General features: G+C 46.0%; 1 protein-coding gene across 2 annotated transcripts in view; it reads right to left on the reverse strand.

Moving 5' to 3' along the window:
- Positions 1 to 16: 16 nt before the first annotated feature.
- LOC122899404 (metal regulatory transcription factor 1) overlaps positions 17 to 23,054 on the reverse strand; it is a 41,691-nt gene continuing 18,653 nt past the window's right edge. The window contains exons 5-11 of one of the 2 annotated variants that reach the window (XM_044237070.1): positions 20,716 to 20,789; positions 20,120 to 20,256; positions 15,799 to 15,873; positions 11,400 to 11,496; positions 10,089 to 10,678; positions 7,077 to 7,137; positions 17 to 5,837 (exon numbers count right to left, since the gene is read on the reverse strand). In XM_044237070.1, coding sequence (XP_044093005.1) covers positions 5,410 to 5,837; positions 7,077 to 7,137; positions 10,089 to 10,678; positions 11,400 to 11,496; positions 15,799 to 15,873; positions 20,120 to 20,256; positions 20,716 to 20,789 — 1,462 coding nt within the window. In that variant the 3' untranslated portion in view covers positions 17 to 5,409. Of the gene's footprint in view, positions 5,838 to 7,076; positions 7,141 to 10,088; positions 10,679 to 11,399; positions 11,497 to 15,798; positions 15,874 to 20,119; positions 20,257 to 20,715; positions 20,790 to 23,054 lie in introns of both variants that reach the window. The other variant, XM_044237069.1, reaches the window with a different exon arrangement.

Consider the following 23,054-nt stretch of genomic DNA (forward strand, 5'->3'; position numbering starts at 1 on the left):
ATGCCACAGATACTACCAGATTTAAATAAGCATTTAATTAGGATTTCATTAGTATTTAATATTGCTTTTTCAATTCCAAAAAGTTAAATTTTCACTTCTTAGCAGATATTTTAAAGTACAATATTAAGTTTATACAAAATGAGCAATTAAGCAAACACCATTATTTCACATTCTTCAAAAATACAAATTCATATTTACTCTTTTTTGGGTTTGGAGGTTTCTTCCTTTGGAAGTACTGAACCTGTAACGTTTTCATATCGCTCGGTGGAAGTCCGTTGTTCCCATGTTTTACACTTCAGTAACTTTGATAGGCTTTCACATAATCCAAATAAAACCATTTGAGATTTAAAAAACTGTCACCAAGACCTCCGGCCAATGACTACTAGTGTGTGTCAAAAAAAGAAGGCTCTCTGTGGGTCTTGCCTTTTCTGGCCAGATGCAAGCCAGGGATTCAGCAAAATCCTGTTTCCAGCCACCTTCCCCAAAAAGGGACTTGGAAGAGTTGACAGGGAAAGGTAACAGCCACCTTGAGCTCTGACCCTCCACCCCCACATTCTCCAAAACACAACAAAGGATGTAGACTGTTGAACCACAGGCGGCTCAGGGAGGCCTAAGGACATGGGAGAAGGGCAAGAGAGGCCTCTGACTTGGCACCACTATGAGGATAACAAGGATATTGCAAAAAACACCCCTGGGTTTTGGTGAAAAAATTTTATGAAAAATTTTCCCATAAGAAAAAGAGTAGAAACTGCATTGCGCTGAGAAAGTGACACTACATTATCACCCAATTTTTGGCCAGCAGACACACCACCAAAAGGGCAGTGTGTGGTTTTAAACTTTGCTTCCAGTAAAAAAAGCTTGTACTATGTACACATTGACATAAGATCCAGTTTAATTTGCATTTTTCAGTGCAGACTGAGAAGCCCTCTGGAACAGGAATAACAGTGAGAAATGTCCCAACAGTGATCGTCAGCTTCCCCCAAGGGGCATGAGAGGAAATACGGGACTCTCCCTGTCCCCCAAAACTCTGCAAGAGGAAACAGGCTAAACTGACTACCAGCCAGAAATATGCAAAATTCCATTTTGTTGCCTCACCCCCACCCCAATATTAGGGAATGGACAACTTCCCATCTATGTTACAGCAGGCCCATTTGCATATTGATCTGTGGAAATCCTTCTGCTTTGGCTGAAGTGTTATGTCAAAACTTCTCTATTCTACTGTAGCCTGAGAATTGAAGATAAAATGGGGGGGTACTCCCCGCCCAGACAAAAGGGAAATGTGGGGGAAGGAAGAAAGTAAAAAAAGATTAACAGCTTTGTTTATTGGATTTAAGGAAGGCTGGAGACCTTTTTTCTTAAAGAATCAACACGGGTGGTGAGGGGAACAGTAGGAAAATGGCTCATGTTGCCCACTCCCCCACTACCACCACAACCTCCCAGACACGTTTCTGATTGGTGGTGGAGGAAAATGTAACTCTAGCAATACTATTGCAGTTCCACAAATCAATGGTTTCAGTGACTCTGGAGAAGTCTTTAAGATTAAGGACAATGAACGTGATTACAAATAGAAAAGTCTAGAAGGTGCCAGGTTTCTACTAGGAACAACCTGTTCCTTCCTTTCAGGCATCACTTTGTAATGGTGAAGGTGGGGCAAGATGGCAAGGGACCAAGAAGTGATGAGAAAGGGCCTCAACAGTCAGCAGAAGAAAACAGGACCCGCAGCAGTTCTTCAGAGAGCCTGAGGGGGCGCCCTCGGGCACACAGGGAAGGCTTGCATAGATTGAAGCAGTTGCTGAGAATGCATAATAGTGTTTCCCTATGGACAGCCTCCCAGCACAGGGCTGATCAGAGTGGAAAAACGCGGCCAGGCCAGGGCCACATGGGACAACGACCGTCAAGCTACACATATTGCACCAAGGTAAGTGCTTTTCTTTTCACACCTCAATTTAAATTTTTATTCTGAGCAAAAAATAAAACTTTGTGGAAAGTATATATATGTATATATATACACAAAAGAAATTGCAGCAATTGGGTTAAAGATAAAATAACCTAAAGTGCTTTTTTATTTTATTATTTCTTTAATATACCAATATGAGGTTCTGCAAACTCATCCCTCTGGACACATTCAGCATTATACTATACAAAGTCTCTCAGGAAAACCCACCCACACCCTCCACGATCCCCATCAGCCCACTGCCTTGACCCTGAAGGTGAAACTCCAATCTACTGACTTTCCCAGAGCTGGTGGAGAGAAGTCCCTGGCTTCTACACAGAGAGGTCATCACGCCTTAAGGCCCCTCCTTGACTTTGTACCATGATCTCCTTCTAAGGGGAAAGGAGCGGAATTTAATAAATGACACCAACTCTTGTCACCAAACAAGCGATGCCCCCTTGAGGCTGACCAGATTCCTCTCCCCACCACTGCCCACCCCCCAAGGATAGGCAGGGCCATTCTCCCTCGATGTCCCAGCCACCTCCTGGGGAAGGGCCCACATCACTAAGGCAGCTTGAGGGTGCCAGCCGGTCTCCTACCCCTTCCTAAGTCCATGAACTCCAGTCCCTGGTGCTGACGACACCCTGTAAAGGGGTGGTGGAGCTGGAGATGCCAGCGGGGGCTGGAAGCATACACCTACCAGGTGAAAATGGCTAAGGTTACCATGGTTAGAAAAAAGGCTTGATTTTTTCCTGCCCGAAGTCTGCAGCTCTTCCCTAACTTCACCACAGGGTCATTCCTGGGTTTGGGGACAGCACATTCTCCATGAAGGCTCGCTCTAGCTCCACTGTAGCCAGTAGCCTGCTCCCCCCGGAAGGTTCCTGGCGCCAGAGGCCAGGCTTTGCAGGAGGCGATGGGAGGGAGAAAGCTCTGGAAGAGGAAGGAAAGACTGCCCTGTGGAAAAAACCTGCTCTTCACAATCGCTCACTAGCTTTTTAAGCACATTCCTGATTTTTCAAAAGCTAATTGGCTCTGATAGTCCCCCTGTAATTTTGAGTCACCCTCAAAAGGCAGATACTTCAACTAGATAAATCTGTCAGCCTAAATACTGTTTAAAGATGCTTCTTCATCACCCCCAATCTTTGGAGAGCAGAAAAGCCAATGACCTCGCTAGGCCCAGAGGAGCACAGCTCTGGCTAGCTAGAAAGAAGCAATCATGAAACCACGGATACTTCCAATGACCTTCCCTGGGCTCCCAGGGAGGTTTCCCACCTCAGCTCTCAGGGAACCGACTCCCAGGTGCCCCCAGACTGGGTATGTGGGGAGGTCATTTGTAACCTCAGATATGAGCTATCTTTGGGACCCTGTCGCTTTGCTCTGTCTGAAGTTGTAGCAAAAACAGCCTCAAAGCTTCCTATGGGTACAAGACCCAGAGACAGCCATGGATAACCCACACTCAGCAACTAATTTTCCAGGAAGACTAAGCCACTGTGGTAATAGAAGATTCCTTCCCCCTTATCAACTTCTGCTGAAGTCAGTGGTCACCAGAACCCACCAGCCTTTGGGGGGAAGGGAGTGCAGAAAGTCAAGAAGAAATGGATTCTCTGGACTAGACTCCTGGAATGAGAAACCATCAGCTGCCTGAGGGAAAGTCCTTTTCTCATGGCAGTAACAACATTTACTACCTCTGCCTTCCCGTCCAACTCCGTCCCTGAAATTCTGTCAAAGGCAGGGCCTCTGGGCCCCCAGGTATATGATCAGCTCTGGATACTGTCTTGGCTGGCCCTGAGTAATAGCTCAGAGAACACAAGAGTGACACATGCAGATCTCTGTACGTTAGGGAATGGAAAAAGACAACAAAATTATGGCTGCGTTCTGCCTGACACTGTTGACTCAGGAGAGCAGCTGTGTTCGTGGACCCCTTTTTCTTGCTCAAGGCAGGGAACGGTCTCTTGGAGGCAGAGGCCTACTCTACACCCTGGGCCAGGCCTCATTTCTGAGCTCAGTGAGCTTGGTGAGCACTCATGACTATGTTAATATAGCCAGTTGAGAGAAACCTTCCATTTTAGTGTGAACTGGATTTTCGGTTTTATTTTAAAGAGGCAATGACTTAGAGCCAAAGGCAGACAGATGGATATAATTCTATACACAAATCAAAAAAAATTTTTTTTCCTATAACACAACTTAATGAAACATTCCAAATGAGATAACTTATTGCAACATTTCAGGCTTTTTGGTGGAAGGGGGATTTTTGTTTTGTTTTACCCTGAGTAGAAGATCATCGTTTTGTGGTTTTTGTTTTTTGTTTGTTTGTTTAGAAATCACATGACTAAGCCAAGCAAGTCACATCCTTCTTTGCACTGCACTAGACTGTATGCAAAATCCAGAGGGGTGAGAGGCAGAGATGGGAGGGGCAACCAAAAGCCTGGCTAGAACCTGGAACCAGGACACCTGGCCTGCCAATTACATGCCACCTACAAGAGAAAACAAAACAACAACAACAACAAACTCCCTTAAAGCTGCACTTTTTCCCGATAAGCAAAATGCAGCTCTTCTGCTCTGAGGAAGAAAATACCATTAAAGGCAGGTAGACCACCACCCAGCCACTGGCCGTAAGCCACATGTCCACTCTAGGACGAAACAGGGAGGGTCCCCAAGAAAAATTCACTGCGATCCGCAGCCCTGGCCGTCAACCAAGAGAGGCAAAGAACCAGGAAGGCAAAGACGGATGACATGGCTAGAGCCTGCTCTGCACACGCACTGACAGACAGCAGTCAACAGCTCGTCCAGGGCCCTCCGGAGAACCTGATCCCCCACACAGCCTCGGGCCAGGCTTTTCGCAACCCACTGCTGGGTGACACCTGCCATAGCCACCCTGAGCTCCACTGACACCAACAGCAAACAACAAAACCACCTCACCCAGTCCCTGTCTGGCTCACGGCTGTCTGACCTGCCTTGGCATCGCCCCCTCTGATGGAGCCAGGCTCTGACCTCCCAGGCCAGCTGCGGCCTCAGACTCAAAAGACGCACAGGGAGGGAGGAGCAACACCCGACCCACTGAACTCCGCTGCCCAAACCACAGAGACCCCAGTGCAAGTGATGGGCAGCATCAGACTGATGGAAGCCACACCCTTTCATTTCGAATGTTTATGCATACGAGTAACCTTAGTTTCCAAGTTCACATGACAATAAGCAAAAGTGACATACAGTGCAGCCAAACAGTTCATTTATAACTTAGCTTTTTTTGTTTTGTTTTGTTTTTTTTTGTTGGTTTTTTTTTTTTTTTTCCAAAGATCAGTTCCTTAAAATGGATGCTCCTGGGATATGACTAAAGAAAATACGTCTGAAAGGTGGGGATTTCAAACAGTAGATTTCTTCATCCTTTGAACTGCTGACCCACCCCCAGTGAGACGGACGCCGGCCCTTCCGCCTCCCGCTCGCTCCTCCTTTCCTGGAGGTGAGCGCACGTGGCCCTTTCACTTGGAGAAGCTGGTCAGGCCCATCTCCTCCTCCCCCTGCAGTAGTGCTTCAATGGGAATCAGATTGGACGGGGTGTCCAGGCTCTGGAGGGACAAAAACTCTGACACATCCATGGCACTTAACGTTTCTGTCTGAGGGTCTGACGGAGTCTCGGCTTGTCTGCTTTGCTCACAGGAAGAGGGTACAGCGGAGGATGTCGACAGGGGGTCAGGGGGCGAAGAAAAAGTCTGTGGTGGTAGCTTCAGGCTGGGCCCGTCAGGAGGCTGGGGGTTCGGTTCTGCAGGGGGTGGGGAAGAACAGCCCTTCCTCCTGCCCGCCGCCCGCTCCTTGGCAGAGTCCCGGCACGCGCACTGACACTGACATGCCTCCTCTTGTTTGATGATGATCACAGGAACACTGAGGCCAATCTGCTGTACAGAGCTCCCTGTGAGAGAGGCAAGAGACACTGCTCCTCAAGTAGCCGCAGGCAGGGGCGTGAGGGATGGGGGGGTACAGACTAGGTGAGTGCCGAGGGCCACGGAGGCAAGAACCGTGGGGAGGGACGATGCCACGCTCCAGGCTTCGTTCTGTCTGACACTCCCCATCCCCTCCAAGGCAAAGTCCCTTTTCCTCAGAAAGCAACTTACACCATCTAGATGACCCTGTACCTCCAGCTTTGTTTCTGGCCATTCTCCCTGGTACCCTCCATGCCAGCCACAGCAGATGCCTCCCTTTTCCTGACATGTTCTTCATACCTCTAGGACTCTGGGCTCTTCCTTCTGCCTAAACTCCCCACACAGGGCTGTTTTTCTGGAGAATTTACTCTTCTTCTTCCTGAAGACCCAGCTCATCCTCTTTCCTGAGGCTGCCAGGCTGGGATGCCCGCAGGCTCCCACCAAGGGCTGGCCCAGGGCAGCCGGCCCACCAGCTTCCTGTCTGTGTGCCAGGAGCTCCTGCCTCCCTTCGCACTTCTCTCCACACTGCGTGAGATGTGTGGCCTGAGTCCTCCTTGTCTAGGCCCAAGCTCCTGGACAGCCTCTTGCTCACTCTCGCATCCCAGTCTTGCACACACAGTGGGGGGGGGGCTGTACACTGCCAGCCTTGCGCTCACGCATGCGCCCGCTCTTTCATGCGTGTCTGTGTGCTCTGCACACGCACACTCCGAAATCAGGCTGTGTGTGTCTCAAAAAAAAAGAGAGACCAGGGAGGCAGGAGAAGAGAATAGAAGTCAGGAGCCCGAGAACCAGGGCCCTGCCTCTGGCCACAAACTCTCTTAGGACTCCAGAGGAGTCAATTCATCTTTCAGGACCCCATTTCTTAATCTATAAGATAGTGTGGGGGGAAAAAAGGAACTTTTCACTCTGTATGAGTCTCTGACCCAGATGCTATTTCTTCATTACTGTAATTAGAAAAGAATCCAGTGAATTAACAGCTGCCCTCTTCGGCATTAACTGTGAGTCAAACTTTCTTCTGGTTACACTTAAAAGCTGTATCTGAGAGGCAAAGAACCACTACTCCCTAAGGAATGTTAAATGTGGTTATTTATGCCGTAAGTGTGCTAACTTATGAACAATACAATCTGACAAATGTGAGGTTTTAAAAACTGGGGCAAAGCAACAGTGAAATCTGCCTCAAGGGGCCCCGAGAGCTGACGTGCTTTTAAAGCCCCCACACAGTTACATACCTGTGCTACTGGCTACTGGTACTGCCGTGGTAAAAAACACCTTCTCGACTTTAGATGCTTGCTGCTGGGGAGGAAGAAGGAAAAAAAAAATCACATTTACGGCCACTCATGTATGGCAAATCTCCAAGGACCTGAAGCCTGCCTGATTGTATTGGTCATCCAAGAGGACAGAAAACCCTCAGTGTTCAAGGATTTTTGCACTGAGTGATGTTTTGTTTGTGCTCTGACATGAGGTCAACTGCACTGTTTGACATTCAGTGCTGATGGTACAGCCGGCTTTGTCTCCTACTACTTGGCTGTCTCCCAGCTGACCAATCTAGTAGGTTCTGTCCACCCAAAAGCTCCGCCAAGGTTGCTTTGCTTACGCTGGGGTCTTCTCACAGGGAACCCCAGGGCTAGCTTCCCTACAAGGCCTCCACTGCCGCCACACCCCAATACTTCTGTGAGGCTGTCAAGTTCTTTTGTCTCATCAAGGATCAACCTGCATGCTAAGGACCGGCTAAGATGTCCTCTCACTGGTAGAAGAGCCCCGTGAGGTGTGCTGTAAGCTGCACAGGGTAGCAGCTCCAAGGTGGGCTCTGGCCTCAAGTTCAAGTCCCACCACCTCTTAGTTATTGAGGGCAGGCAAGTGATTTTTCTTAGAGTCTCAGTTTCCTCATGTGTAAAACGGGAATAATAACCAAAGGACTTCCCAGAGGGCCCCCGTGAAGGCGAAATCAGAGGAGGCGTGTGAAGCTGGCAGGACGTGGTGAGCCCACTGCAAACATGAGCGATTTACGTTCTATGAGGCGGACCACAGAGTCAGGCCCAGAGGCCACCCCTTTCACTGTGGTAACACTTCCTGTTACACTGGCTACAGGATTTCTGCTTTCTTCCAGTAGTTACCTTAAAAAGGCTTTGTACTTTGTCCCTTTTGTAGGGGGGAAAGGGTCCCTCTAGGCTGACTCTAGGAGGAATGTGAGAGCTTCTGGCTAAGTTATAGGAGCTGACACTAAAATAATGGTGGAAAAGTGAGACCGATATTTAAATACATAAAAATGAATTGTATGGAAAAGGAATGACACCGGCAACTTGCAGCTCCCCAGGGCAGATGCAGGAAAAAAAAAAAAAAAGTAAAAATGACATGGAGCAGATTGGATTACGACACCAAAAAGGCCTCTCCAGTGACTCTGGCACTCTAAACATGGAATCAGGTGGCCTCCAGAGGTGCCTGGCACCTGATCGACGGAATCCGAACACTCTGGTCTCGCTGTTCAGCCCCAGACTACCCTTCCAGTTTAACGGCGTCATACATCTACCCTAGCATTTTCCGACTTAGTACGTCGTTTTCTCCATCTATTTCCTCCTCTTAACTCAAGGCTCACATGCCCTGGATGGCTACCCAACAAGCCCCGAACCTCTGCACCCCTCATCTGGCAGCACGATGTAGTAGTCAGGAGCACGGGCTCTGAGACCAAGCTGTCTATGCTCAAATCGCAGCCTTCCCACTTATGAGGTGTGTGACCTTGAGCTAGTCACTTAACTTCTCTGGGCTTCAGCTCTCCATTGGTAAAATCATACCTACCTCCTAGGATTACTGTGATTAAATGAGCAATGCACTGAAAAGTGCTTAGTCAGCACAGTGGGTGACATTCAGACGTACAGACATCTAGAGACTGAAATTATCAGTGGGTGCTAAGGGAGAGGGGGACGGGATAAATAAGAGAAGAATACGGAGTTTTAAGGTGGTGAATCTACTGTGAATACAGTAATGGGAGACACATGACATCATGCGTTTGTCAAAACCCACAGAACGGTGCACACATAGAGTAGGCCCTAATGTAAACGATGGACTTTGGATAGTAGTAATATATTGATACTGATTCACCAGTTGTAACAAACGTGCCAGACTAATGCAAGATGTCACTAACATAGCAAACTGGGTGGTGGTGGCCGAGGGCCGATGGCCAGAGAGTACACAGAAATTCTCTGTACCACCTGTTCAATAAAATCTAAAAAAAAAAGGTAATCTAAGAATAATGTACATAAGGTAACAAACAACTGGCACATGTGAGACCTTCAATTTCAAAAAGTGCTTAATCAGCACAGGGAGCCCTTATACATAGTAAGGGTTCGATAAATTTTTTTATTACCATTTTTATTATTTGGCCCTTTCCCTACTGGTAATGTTAACTTTGAGGTATTTTAGCCTCTTTAACTAAAATGTTAAGTTTTCATGAAAAAGAGATCATGGTTTCCACTCTTCTGTATCCCCAAAAGTATCATGCATGGTACCTGGTAAATACCAGGCCCTCGGGGCGCCTGGGGGGCTCAGTCAGTTAAGTGTCTGCCTTTGGTTCCAGTCACGATCCCGGGGTCCTGGGATGGAGCCCCCGCTCAGTAGGGGAGCCTGCTTCTCCCCCTCCCTGTCCCTCTGCCCCTGCTCCTGTGCTCGCTGGCTCTCCCTCTTATCACTCCTTCAAATAAATAAATACAATTAAAAAAAAAAAAAAACCCGGCCCTCAAAAATATATTTAATTGAGTGACCAAGTCATTTCCTTCGTCATCAAAATGGAATACTTCTGTAGAAACCGGCTCTCAAGGAGGCCCTGGGAGCACAGATTCTCTGTCTGACCTGGCCACAGCTGTGCTTTCCACCTGATGGGGTCTGACCATCCCTGCACATCAGTCTGACTCCGCCTTGGAGAAGAACCCGGTTTCCTAAGTCGTTCTTGGGCCTCTGCAGTCTGCTGACTGCTCTGCTCTCCTAGAGGATGCTGTGACACTGCAGATGGGATCTTCGTTCATGAGCCTGCTGCACGGGAGGGCTTGTCCTCTGCTTCCCTACTGCGGGTCTGCATCATGGCATTCTCCGGATTTCTACCACTCGCTCATGGACAAGGCCAAGAGGTCAAATCACAGGTTTCAGGGCCGATACGATAACCGTGTTCCTTTCTGAAGCGAAACCTGGGAACATGTCCTCTACGTATAGACGCTTCACCCCACCGCATCCGTTCAAGACAGAGTACTTACAATTTGTTCCTGGTTTTGCGGGGAACTGGTGGCACCATTTAAGATCCACTGTAGGTTCTGTTCTCCCATGACCAGGCTGGACTGTAGGATGGCTGTGCTGGGCGTCGGGGTGATGGTGATCGTGGGGTTGTGAGTCAGGACAGAGTTGGCGCCCAGGGGCAGAGTCTGGACCATGGCCGGCAGGGGCTCAGTAGTACTTTGGGACTGGGGCGGTGCCGCCACAGCTGGTGGTGCCGCCGCTGCCGCAGCCCCGGCAACAACAGAGAGTCCCGGAACGACGGGCTGCGGGGCCTGAGGGTGCGGGAGAAACTCTTGACGATTAGCAGCAAACTGTGTGCTGTGGGGGACAGGCACTTCTGGAGGTTGGAAGAGAGCAGAGGGGTTGCCAAATGCAGCTTGCCGGGAACCAGTTCCTAGGGAAGGAGCAGGCGGAGGAGCGGACGGTGCTGAGGCTGGTAGCAGAGGCTGGGGAGGCTCGGACATGCCAGGCTGCAGTACAAGCGGGAGAGATAAAGATGCTGAATTTCCTGTGGATGGCGGAACATCACTGACTGACTCTGCATCACCATTAAAACTTTCAATCAAGGCAGCTGGCAAGAAAAAGAAATAGAAATATATATACATATCCCAAGCCTTACAGGAGCCACAAAAACACAGTCATCATGGCGACACCAAAGATAGCTGAAGTCCGTTAGAGCCAAGAGCTTCGTTCCTAGAAGGCTGGCCTCCTGCGTTCCCTTCAATGACCCCTCCAGCCGAAGCACCAGGCTTCACGCCCAACCTCGCTTTCTACATGTGAAGAGCTAGTACGGGCTTCACCGTCCAAAAAAAAAAAAAAAAGTTATTCTAAGGCTTTTCTGTTAAAGAGACTAGACATCCCCTTTTGGCATAACCAGCGAACACACTTTCTGACTGCTGTGAAGCTTCAGGGCCAGATTTTCATTCAAACACAGAAGGATCTAGGCATCTGATGCTGTTTGAGGATCTTGCCCACTCGCAAGCACAGTGTCGCTTCAGAAGCACGAGCTCACAGCTCCTCCTGCTTCTGAAAGCTAACAAGAGCTTTTGAAGAAGACCCTCTTCTTTTGAAGGGCTAGGGAAAGTAGGCCCTCAAGGAGACTCTTGCTGAGGGAAGGAGAGAAAAAGATGGAACCAAACAAAAGGCTCATACTTCCTGGACCCCTCACCAAATTCATGTGTTGTTCAAGGGAACTGAAATCTACTTCACGGCGCCTGCCGCAGTGTGTCACCGAGGGGGACTCCCTTGCCTAGTGCCGAGACGTGAGCAGGAAGAGAGACTATGGCACAAACCTGTCTGTTGAGGATCTTCCTGAATTGCCGTGTCATCGGAATTCTGGAACATAGATTCGAAGATGATTGCTGGTGAAATTGTGCTGAGGTCCTGGCCCTGTGATTGACAGACAGACAGAGACGTGAGGCTTGTCACCCTGAGGCAATTCTTCACTGGGACAGAACACACAGAAGCAGAACTAGAATGATCTTTTTGATATGTTTCTTTTTTCCAACTTCTCCCTTTCCAAGGTGACATCTAGTTCCCTAAACTTCAGACACTGGCGATTTGGGTCCTCAGATACTCTAAAACAGGAGCCCACAAACTATGATTTGTAGGCTGCGTGTCTGTTTTGGGAAATAGAGTTTTACTGGAATGATGCATGCTTGCTCATTTATTTCCATGCTCCTTTCATGCTCTGACGGCACAGCTGACTTTTGTCAGAGACTCTGTGGTCCACAGAGCCAAAAATATTTACTATCCAGCCCTTTCCAAAAAAGGAGCTTCCTGACCCCTGCCCTAAAAGAAGACCAAATCCTACCTAAAAATGGGATTGTATAATATCTATTACCTGCAACCTCCTCTTCTCATGTAATAATAATGTCCTGGGAATATCCTTCAAGATCATTACATAATCCCTATGAAAATCTAACAGGTATGCATGGCAACGAATCAGGCAATAAAAGAAACCTTTCATGAGAGACAGTAGTTATCACCTTATACTCACTATTGTCACTGCAAGTTTCTTTGTAATTAAGAATTAAGAAAACGTCAGAGGCATTTTTTAAAAAGATAAAATGTGGGGGGGGGGAGCCCAAAAAACATATAATGCCCTAAGGGTCTGACTCCTGATAGGCACCAAATAAAATGGCCACCTCCAGGCTTCTCTGTGGTGAGGGGAAGGGGACAGCATTCTTCTCCCTCCAGTCTGCCTCTGCTCCACAGCTGGTAGGGCAGGAAGGACAGAGGCAAGTGTCTCCACGAGAGCAGGCAGGTAACCGAAGTCATGAAGCCAGGGCGGCAGGGACAGGAGGTTGGGGCAAACTGGGGAGCGTGTACCCCCGGCAGCTCAAGGGCTTCGGAGGAACGCTGCCCTATGAAGTGCAGACTGGGGACTTCCGGAGCTCAAGAATAGTCTGAAAGGTGGATTTTCATGTGAAATCTACTGATTTGTCATTAAAAGCAAGTAACTGAAAACAAAGCACTGTACAGCCAAACAAAACTGATCTTCAGGCCATGTTTTGCGTCCCTGCCAACTCATGTTTAAAGGTCATTTTGTAACAACTCTGCTTCTGGGAGGGGGAAGGATCACTCTGGGCCTGGGCAAGTGTGGTGAGTGGAACTGTCCAGCAGCCTGAGGTCCTCCGGATGAAACCACCCACGTTGAGCCAAGAGGGGCCAAGTTGGGACAGTAGTTCTCCTTAGGGAGAGGTAAGCGCTGTTAGTGGGCATGGAGGGTGGGAGGCTTCAGGGATGCTGAGAATGTTCTATTTCTTGATTTGGGTGCTAGTTACATCGATGTGATGAATTGTGATCATTCATTAAGCTGCATATTTGTGATTGGTGTACTTTTCTGTATGTATACTACACTTCAATAAAAACTATTTTAAATTAAAAAAAAAAAACCCCAAAAACAAAAAAACCCACTGAAGTGCCTGTGACTCAGCCACTGCCAGGCTTCAGGATACAAACCCTGGGGACAGAGTGAGCAGCTCCCCGAAGTGGAGGAGACCAGAACAGTCTGAGCCTCTGGGGCCTGGCTCAGAGAGACAAAGAACCCTGGGAGCTGTCTAGGACCAGGATGGAGCCAGAAGCTCTAGATCCAAGAGGTCCAGAGCACCGTTCCCTACACGCTTCAACCCTCCTTTAACGAAAGATCCGAGCAAACCAAAGCTCACGTCGGGGACCCACATACACATATGGCTGTCCAGAAACCAAGGAAAGAAGGACTTCGTCAAAATGTGTCATTTGGTATTAACAAGTCATCATTTTTTTAAAGCAGAACAAAGCAAATTAATTTTTTTAAAAGGCAAATTAATTCTATTACTTTAAGAATTGTGGCCTTAGAATGAAAGACTAAAAATGAGACTATTTCCAATTCTGGAATAAATGATGGGTGGTGAGGGCACACTATGTAATTTGACCCCAAGGGACAGAGCCTCTGTCTTGCCATTGTCAACTGTGGTAGAAAAGGCTTTTTTTCTTTTTAACAAGTACTTAATGTCCCTCCATACCAGGATTCCTCACCTGATGACCCCAGAGCTCCAGAAAGCTCTTTAATCCTAGATCAGGGCCCTGGTCAGGAAGTAGACTCCTAAACAAATCATTTAATACAACCTCTGAGATTAAAGTGCTATTATACCCCAAAATCTTAGGTTCCCCAACTCAGAGGGCATCGAGGCCTCCAGTACAGAAATTTCATCTTAGACTATTAACTCTGAAATGCAAAGAGGCGTAAAAATCACATGAAGAGCTTATTTAGTGTCTTTCTTCTTCACATTGGTTCATTTCTATTGCTGTCTTCAATTTAACTAGTTCTCTCTTCTGTCATTTCCAATCTACTGTTAAGCCCATCCAGTACATTATTTTCAGTTCCAGAATTTCCACTTGGTGCACTTTTTATAGTTTCTATTTCTCTGCTGAGATTTCCTGTTTATTCAATTATTACAAGCATGTTCCTTTATGCCCTTGAGCATGAAGGAGCTACTCAGAAAGCCTTGTTTACTGGGGCACCTGGCTAGCTCAGTAAGTGGAGCCTGTGGCTCTTGATCTTGGGGTCGTGAGTTTAAGCCCCATGTTGGGTGAAGAGACTGCTTAAAGAAATGAACTATAAAAAAAAAAAAATGTTTTCCTCTTTCTTACGTGTACTAATTTGGGATTACCCAGGACACTGTAAACGGTATGTTGTAGAGACTGTCGGCTTGACTATTCTGTGGATCCGGCTGTGCTCCAATGGCCAACTCGGTCTTCCCTGTGGGGGAGAGCAGCCATCTCTTTGTCCAGTTCTTCAGCCCCAGCTGGGCTGCTGAGGGTCTGTCTCACACATGCCCAGTTCGGGAGTCAACTAGAGATGTGACCAGTTTATACACAAGAGCTTGGGGCTCCCACTTTGTGGCTCTTTACTTTCCAGGCTATTCCCCCCTTCATCTTCTAGATGCTGCTGTGGTAGCTCTGAGCTCTGTCCTCTGGTTATCAAGCCAGTGAGCCTGCATGTTTACCGAGTTTTAGCCATCTTGTTTGGTGTCACATGGGGCTTGCCCTGAGGCTGACCAGCCGTAAAAGTTGAGAACATATCTAGGGCCTTTGCCATTGTCCGTGTGGCTCCTTTTTCGAGCTTTCACCTCTGCCTGTTTGGGGGCTGCCCTTTGGTGCCTTCAAGTAGCTGTTCCTGATCATCTGCCCAGCATATGGAGTTGTTTTCCATGGGGGGTTGGTCTGATAAGAGCAACTCCACCATCACCAGAAGAACCCAAGCCTTGGGGTGCTTAGATAAAAAAACGCAGTGTCAGATGCCACTCCCAGAGGATACTGATGAAGTAGGCTTGGGGTAAGGCCCAAGAAGCCCGGCATCAGAAGCGCAGAGGACCCCACTGACACACTCTGACAGCACTCCCGAGTCTTTCGGTTTCTGCTCAAATACCTCCCGTCATGTTGATTCCTTCTTACTTAGGCAAATACTCATAGAAATCTAACTTAAGCTATGTTTATTTACCACAGAAAAACGTCAAACAATGCACCCGTAACAACCCAGTTGGTGACACAGCAAAGCGCAGATCCTCACGGAGCATAAGCTCGGCCCTTATACAGTGGCCTGCAAGGCACATCACCAAGCCACCGGAATGGCAGGGGAATTCCACACAGAGTCAACTGAAGCCACCAGATCAAGAGACAGTGGGGTTGTCCTTTAAAAGAGGCTCAGAGATAAGGCTCCCTCAGGACCTCAAGGCAGTGAGTGAGCTCAAAGAAAGACAAAGACAGACTCCAGTCACATCAGCAGGGCTTGAGAAAGCCTGCAAACTGGAGTTCTGGTGAATTCTGGCTCTCCCCTTATATCGGACTAATTTTAAACTCCTCAAGGACAGACCACACTTACTTTTTTACCCCTACAAGCTCATACCAGCACACTACCTGATGGACTAGGCACTCAATAAGTATTTGCTAAGTGAATAAAAGAAAGACGTTTTCTGGGGCCAGAGGTTATCAAGTGAGTGACATGGGTCAAAAGGCATTAGACATCAGAGTGTACAACCTTTCCCATGAGGGCTCTATCGGGAAATAAAATCAAAACAGCCCTAATCTAACTGGATGCAACCAAATCTGGAAGACTCCAAAGGCTGGCCTCCCTCAATTTTCCCACCAAAGGGGTGTGCTCAATTCTTGCACTTATTTTTCTCATACCCATATCACAGGTACACTTACTGTAGAATTTTCTCGCAGTTCAGAATCTGTGGACAGAAGGCTCAAATCACTCAGACAAAGTGAGTGATTTGTATCCTGTGAAAGACAAAAAGTTCTTATTAAGTAACAAAAAAAATTAAGATTTATAGTAGCATAGCATGTATAAAACACTTGATCACAGGACGCCTGGGTGGCTCAGTTGGTTAAGCAGCTGCCTTCGGCTCAGGTCATGATCCCAGCGTCCTGGGATCGAGTCCAACATCGGGCTCCTTGCTCGGCGGGGAGCCTGCTTCTCCCTCTGCCTCTGCCTGCCATTCTGTCCGCCTGTGCTCACTCTCTCTCCCTCTCTCTCTGACAAATAAATAAATAAAATCTTTAAAAAAAAATAAAAACAAACAAACAAACAAAAAAACAAATACTTGCTCACAATGTCCCTATGGTTGCAAATGTCAAGATTTGTTACTTGGAAAGGTAAAAACCATCTGAAGAAAGGGCTATGTGAATTATTTTAATTTTTAAAATCCTGATATTCTTAGAAGACTGCCTTATATTTCTTAAAGATGGTTAATAGATGAGTTTAAGAATTATCTCATGACTTGGGCTCCAGAGGAACAAAAGCTGTAATAATATGAAATCAATAGTATTTGTGTAACTGGTCTTCTCATTTATAAAGCAATTTCACATGGCCTGATTTGCTATTCATATGAACCTGAAGTATTTTATATTCCCATCTTAAGTATGAAAAAATCAATGCTAAGACTGGCAGTGAACTGTCCAAAATCACAGAGCTAACGAGCAAAACAAAAACCCAGGACTTCTGAAGGGAACGCCATCTTCCTCTGTATCACTGTGTTCCCAGCATCTCAGGGATTCTTAGTAGTGCTGAGGATTTACTTCCAAATACAGGGGCCTAGGCTAACTCTGAACTCTGGATTCCTAGAATGCCAGCTGCGATTCACATACTTTGAGTGGGAACCCTGCTTACCTGGTGGGTCAAGTATTTCCATTCATACATACAATCACCAAATAGTCACTGAGCGTCTACTACATATGAGGCACTGTTCCAGGCCCAGGGCTACGATACTGAACAAAACAAGTCCCCGCCACCAGAGTTCTTACATTTGGGGGTTGTGGTGGGGGTGTGTGACAAAATCCCCGAAGATGATGCTAAGTTTATGGAGGATAAAGGGAACAGGGAATGCCGGGGCAGGAGATGCCCTCTTATTAAATCAGGGGAGGCCTCTTAGTTAAGCTGGCATTTGGGCAAATACTGAAGGAGAGACAGCACGAGCCAGGCACGTATCTGGGAAAAGTGTTCCAAGCAGCGGGTATAATAAGTACAAAGGCCCGGAGGCAGGAATGGGCTTCCCTCTTCTCTACAAAGAGGACAGCAGAGCTAAAGTGAGAGGAAGAGAAGCAAATGAGGCCAGAGAAGTGACCAAGAGAAATGACTCCGTAGGCCACTGTAAGATTCTGACTGACTTTTGCTCTAAGTGACGCAAGAAGCTACTGCAGGGTTATGAACAGAGGATAGACATTATTTGCTTTATGGTTTAGAAAGATTGCTCTGGGTGACATATGTAATCCAGTCTGTGTCAGGGCAGAGTGGGAGTGGGGAGAAGGGGAAAGGTGTGAGGAAGATCATTTAGTGGTCACTGTAGTAATTGAGGCAAAAGATGACAGTGGCCTGAACAAAGTTATCAGAAGTGATCAGATTCTATGTATATTCGCATGGTAGAGCTGACATTTTGCTGGCAGGTGTGGGATCTGAGGGGAAAAAAAAGAGGTATCAAAAACGACTCCAAGACTTTCAGCCTATGCCACTAAAAACACAGAGGTACCATTTACTAAGGTGGGGACCTATGGGTGGAAGAGGTTTGGGCATACGAAATTTGAGAAGACTGATGTTTTCTGGGTTGAGGAGGGAGGCTGAAAATATTGATCTTTCTCAACTTACAGTGTAGCTATATCCTGATGAACCCAGCCTAAGTCGAAAATGCACTGAACACCTAATCTTCCAAACATCACAGCTTAGCCTAACCTACCTGAAACAGGCTCAGAATACTTATGTTAGCCTATAGTCGGGCAAAACAATTTAACACAAAGCTGATTTTATACCAGTGTTGACTAGCTCCTGTAACCGACTGAATACTGTACTGAAAGGGAAAAAAACAGACCGGCTGAATGGGTCTGGAATAGCTGGAAACGTTACCAGCTGGTTACCCTGACGATCGCAGGCTGACAGGGGGCTGTGGATCATACAGGATCATACAGCCTAGCCTACTGTTAGACCGGGACAAGAGTCAAATCAAGTTTCAAAGTACGGTTTGTACTGAATGTGTATCACTTTTACACCATAAAATCAAACCATCCTAAGTAGGGACTGTCTGTACCAGTCTAGAGTTCAGGAAGAGATCCAGGCTGGAGGTCTTTATTTAGGACTCAGAGGCAATCTAGATGGCTCTGAAAGCCTGGGACAAGAGGAGCTTCCCTCTACTGGGGAATGAGCTGCAACCCAGAGAAAACAAGACCTGAGCACCACGCACTGGCAGGGGGTCCCAGTGCTTAGGGGCTGTCACCAATTAAACTGTCCTCTGACTGTCACATGAACAAGAAGATTGATCACGACTTAATACAGGCAGCTTAGTAGACAAAGACTCTCAGATCTTAATCTTTTTATCTGGTTTTCCAGAAGAAGAAACTGAGGCACAAAAAAGCCATTTGCCTAAGGGCGTCCACCTGATCAATAGCAGAGCTTGGATCTGAATTCAGGCAGCTGAGCTCCATAGGCCACAGCCTTCACAGCTAATGTTATTTTGCCTCTCACCACACAGGGGTCAAGAACCAGGCTCTGGAATCAGAGTGCCTGTTAAATCAGAGTAATTACAAGCTTTGGATACTCAGGCAAGTCATTTAATAATTTCTCCTTGCCTCAAAAGTTTCATTATTGGTAATACGGGGCTAATTAACAGTACTGACCTTGCAGAGCTCGTGAGTGAGACCATCCATGTAAAAGCACTCAGCACTGAATGCAGCACAAGGTAAATACTCAGTAAATGCTAGTTATTATTACTAATAAGATACAGGGGCAGAATAGGTTTGAAGGGATCCTTTGCTGTTTAAAAATTGGAAACCACAGAATTTATGCGGTCTCTCCCTAAACCAAAAGATATTACCGATTTTAAGTAAAATTCTCATTTTTCAAAAGGAGGTTAAGTGTGGTTCAGTTCCTCTATCTATGAAATAGTAAGATAATAATACTCACTTCTTGGTTTAAAAGATATACATTAAGTGCCCAATATGTTAGAAGTAAAAACAGTAGGGGTGCCTGGGTGGCTTGGTCAGTTAAACATCTAACTCTTGATTTCAGCTCGGGTCGTGATCTCAGGGTTGTGAGATTGAGCCCCGTGTCAGGCTCCACACTTAGTGGAGTTTGCTTCTCTCCATCTCCCCATGTGCTTGTTCTCTTTCTCTCCCCCTCAAATAAATAAATAAATCTTTTTTAAAAAAAAAAAAAAAAAAAGAAGAAGAAGGGGCACCTGGGTGGCTCAGTGGGTTAAAGCCTCTGCCTTCGGCTCGGATCGTGATCCCGGGGTTCTGGAATCAAGCCCCGCATTGGGCTCTCTGCTCAGCGGGAAGCCTGCTTCCCTTCCTCTCTCTCTCTCTCTCTCTCTGCCTGCCTCTCTGCCTACCTGTGATCTCTGTCAGATAAATAAATAAAATCTTTTAAAAAAAAGAAAAGAAGAAGAAGAAGTAAAAACAGCAAATTTCTCCCAGGACCTCTCCAGAATGAAGCTGCAGAGAAGAAAATACAGTAGATGGGCTTGGCAAAGAACAGACCAACTATCTAAAACTCTGCAGAAGAAAGCTCTGCAGTTCAGTACCTCCCATCAGTGGCTCTCAAACCTTCTGGCCTACAGACAATTCAAAAGGGCAAGAAATTTTTCCAGATTCTGCCTGGTTCTCCAGTGACAGATTAAACAGATGTATGAAGCAAAGCTTTAATTTGTGTTTCAAACTCAAGTACAGATGTTTCACAAACACAAGTGAGAAAATAAGACTTGTAGAGCATCTGGCTGACCCATGTGAGATCTGGTTACAAGGTGTCTCTTGCACCGTATCTGATGGGAAGGTGGCAGAGCCAAATCAAAAGCTGAAGCACAGGGCGCCTGGTGAAATTGCCGGCTTGCACCATCCCAACACAAAGACACAGATCTTGACCCTGACTTCTTCCCTCTCACTGTCAGATACACAGAGAAGACTTTTTGACCTTTTATTTTGATACACAAACAACTGTTGCTGTTCTGTGTTGTGTCAAAACAAGAAACAAAACACCACGCACCTCTGATCCATTGTGATTTGGAAGTGCATTGTATGAGTGTCCTTTATTGTCGTGACCTTTCATGTGACTTTTGAGACTGTACTGAGTGCTGAATGTTTTCTCACAGCCATTACTGGGGCAGAAAAAGGGTCTTTCACCTGCAAGAATGACAAATAGTGTTAATATTTCCATAGTCATTTCACTCGATTCAGACATCTACTTTTCCCTAACAGAGAGAAGTAAATATTCCTGTGAAGGTTCAGGTAACAGTTGTTACAAGTTGGACAAATTACACCTTTACCATCCCAGTCCTAAAACTGAATGTAGAGTAAACATAGCTTGCCCCTGGCAAGTTTAAAGAGAAGATTCATTTCCCCCCTACCGCCCCCACTACAGGTTCTTCTGAGAATCTCTGCACTGATTTCACTTAAGGCTGGATTCCTGAGTCCAGCCTTTAGATCTTTTTCACTCTGAAAGAAACTCAAACATTACAAGTAAAGCCCCTAAGCTGATTAGGTTTGCTCCATCCAGGAAGCTCTACAAGTCCCAAGAGAAACACAGATATTTACCGGCTTGATGAAGGTTAAAAGAAAAATTACAAATCAGCCTAAACTCACCAGTATGTGTACGGACGTGAGTTTTAAGGTGGTGGCTTGCTGCAAATGCTTTCCCACAGCCATCATGATCACACCTAAGGAAGTTGTTTAAGCAAAAAGAAACAGCAGTCATATGGGAAATACGTCTTCTATCTTCAACATCTCATAAATACAAGTTCAAACTAAAACACATGTTCAGAACACAGAGATCTGATCGAGAAAATTGATTTTAGAGATGGGAAATGAAGACAGGTCGCTGGAAAAAGTGAAAGATCTGGGAACAGAGGGAACTGATGGTCCAGGATAAATATTTCTTGTCCTACAAGTCAGTCACATGTTCAGAGCTCTGACAATGAAAGCCTTTTGATGAATTACTTAACAGAATTCTATTGACGATCAGAGCTGATACAGAAAATCTACTGCCAGTGGAATACTAGGAATGTCAATAGTGGGTACAGAAGCTCTCACACAGGCAGGAAGCCTAAAATATAACACTAAAACAAAATCAGTCCCAACTACCTTGACCACATAATATGTAATGTATCATGGCCATTAATGACTTATTTATAATCTTCAGTATCAAGATCTACTTTTCTCTTTTACTTTCTTGATAACCAGAGCTATAAGTAATCTCCCCCTCCTGAGAACTCCTGAGGCACTTATCTCGGTGTTTCTTTCACCGCACCTGTCCTTTCCAAACTTATTTTATCTTTAAGGGTATACATTCGTTATCTGTTCTAGATTAGAAACTCTTTGAGGGCAGGGTCCAAGTAGTCCTTTCTATCTGCTGTAGTTCTTCCACACAGCAGGCATTCAGTAACTATTTATATGAATGAATGCATTTTCTTGTAAGCCAAAATATTTTCTTTCTTTAAATAGAAAGCTTCTCTGGAGCATTTTACTTCTTAATTATATATAATCATGTGTCTAAATTCCCATCTAATATTCAAGAAAAATTAGCAGTTTCAATCATCACAAAAATGCATGTGATTGAATAAAAATTAAGAGTCCCCTCAACAGCCCTATGGGGGAAAAAGTAACCCAAGCTTCCCAGAATCTGGAGAGTAACCAACTAGAATCTAAATACTCTTGCTTTTAGGGGTGCCTGGCTGGCTCAATCGGTAGAGCATGCAACTCTTGATCTCGGGGTTGTGAGTTCAAGCCTCATGTTGGGCATATAGCTTACTTATTTACTTACTTACTAACTAACTAAATAAATAAATACTCTTGCCGTTAGAGGGGCTATGACTCAGGAATGAAACTTAAATTTTAAAACACAATTCCATTCAGTTGATGTTTAAGAGTTGACTGCCCCAAGCAGTGCCTGGGTGGCTCAGATGGTTGGGCGTCTGCCTTCGGCTCAGGTCATGTCTCAAGGTCCTGGCATCGAGTCCTGCACTGGGCTCCCTGCTTGGTAGGGAGTCCGCTTCTCCCTCTCCCTCTGCTGTTCCCCCTGCCTGTACTCTCTTGCTCTGTCAAGTAAATAAATAAAATCTTAAAAAAAAAAAAAATAGTTGACTGCCCCTGAAGACAAGGGCAAAGTCTAAGGATCCTGATGAGATGAGTGACTTGAGGGGAAAGGCAGCATTGCGACGCCATGTATGTAACAGCAGTCTCTCCTGCCACACTTCAGAGACAATGTTTATGAACAATTTTCAGTAATACATCTATACTGTATTTAGGGAGAATCCTTACAAGCTGATTATCTTATTTTAAAAATGTCATATGATCATTTGTTCAAAATTTGAACATTTGTTCAAAATGTTTTTGAACCCCCACTGAATGCCCAGAACCACACCCTATGCTGTGAGCGGAGAAGGTGGTAGATGATACACGTCCTTCCTTCAAGGTTACATACACATTTACACGTGGATGTGTTCAATATACACATGGGCACAGGTATATATAGACTGAAATATAAACAAAAATGGTTGCTTCTATATGTGTGTATATACAGATGAATTACAAGGCAACAACTAAACATGCAACAAAATAAAACACCTGCATTCTTACCCTTCATCTCCCCTCTCATCTCCTCCTCTACCCACCTAGATATTTAGGTAGCTCTCCCTTCCGCTGTGCTTGAAGTCATCTATGCACCTTGTTCTCATACTGTTACTTAGTACTTTCTCACCAGACTACGTTCCCAAGAGAAGAGCATGTGTCTTAGTATTTCTCTAGCACCAATAAAAGTGCCTCCCATCTTAAGTGAGTTTCAACAAATGCCTGCTGAGAAAGGGAAAACCTGAGGCAGAAAGGCCATCACTAGGGTCCAGAGTAAGGATGCTCTTAGAACCCATCACCACCCCCTCCTGTATGCAGGAGTGGGTTGTGGCCGCCAAAGAGCTAGCAGAGGGAAT

This window comes from Neovison vison, chromosome 2, assembly GCF_020171115.1.
Source record: "Neovison vison isolate M4711 chromosome 2, ASM_NN_V1, whole genome shotgun sequence".
In the NCBI taxonomy this organism is placed as follows: Eukaryota; Metazoa; Chordata; class Mammalia; order Carnivora; family Mustelidae; genus Neogale; species Neogale vison.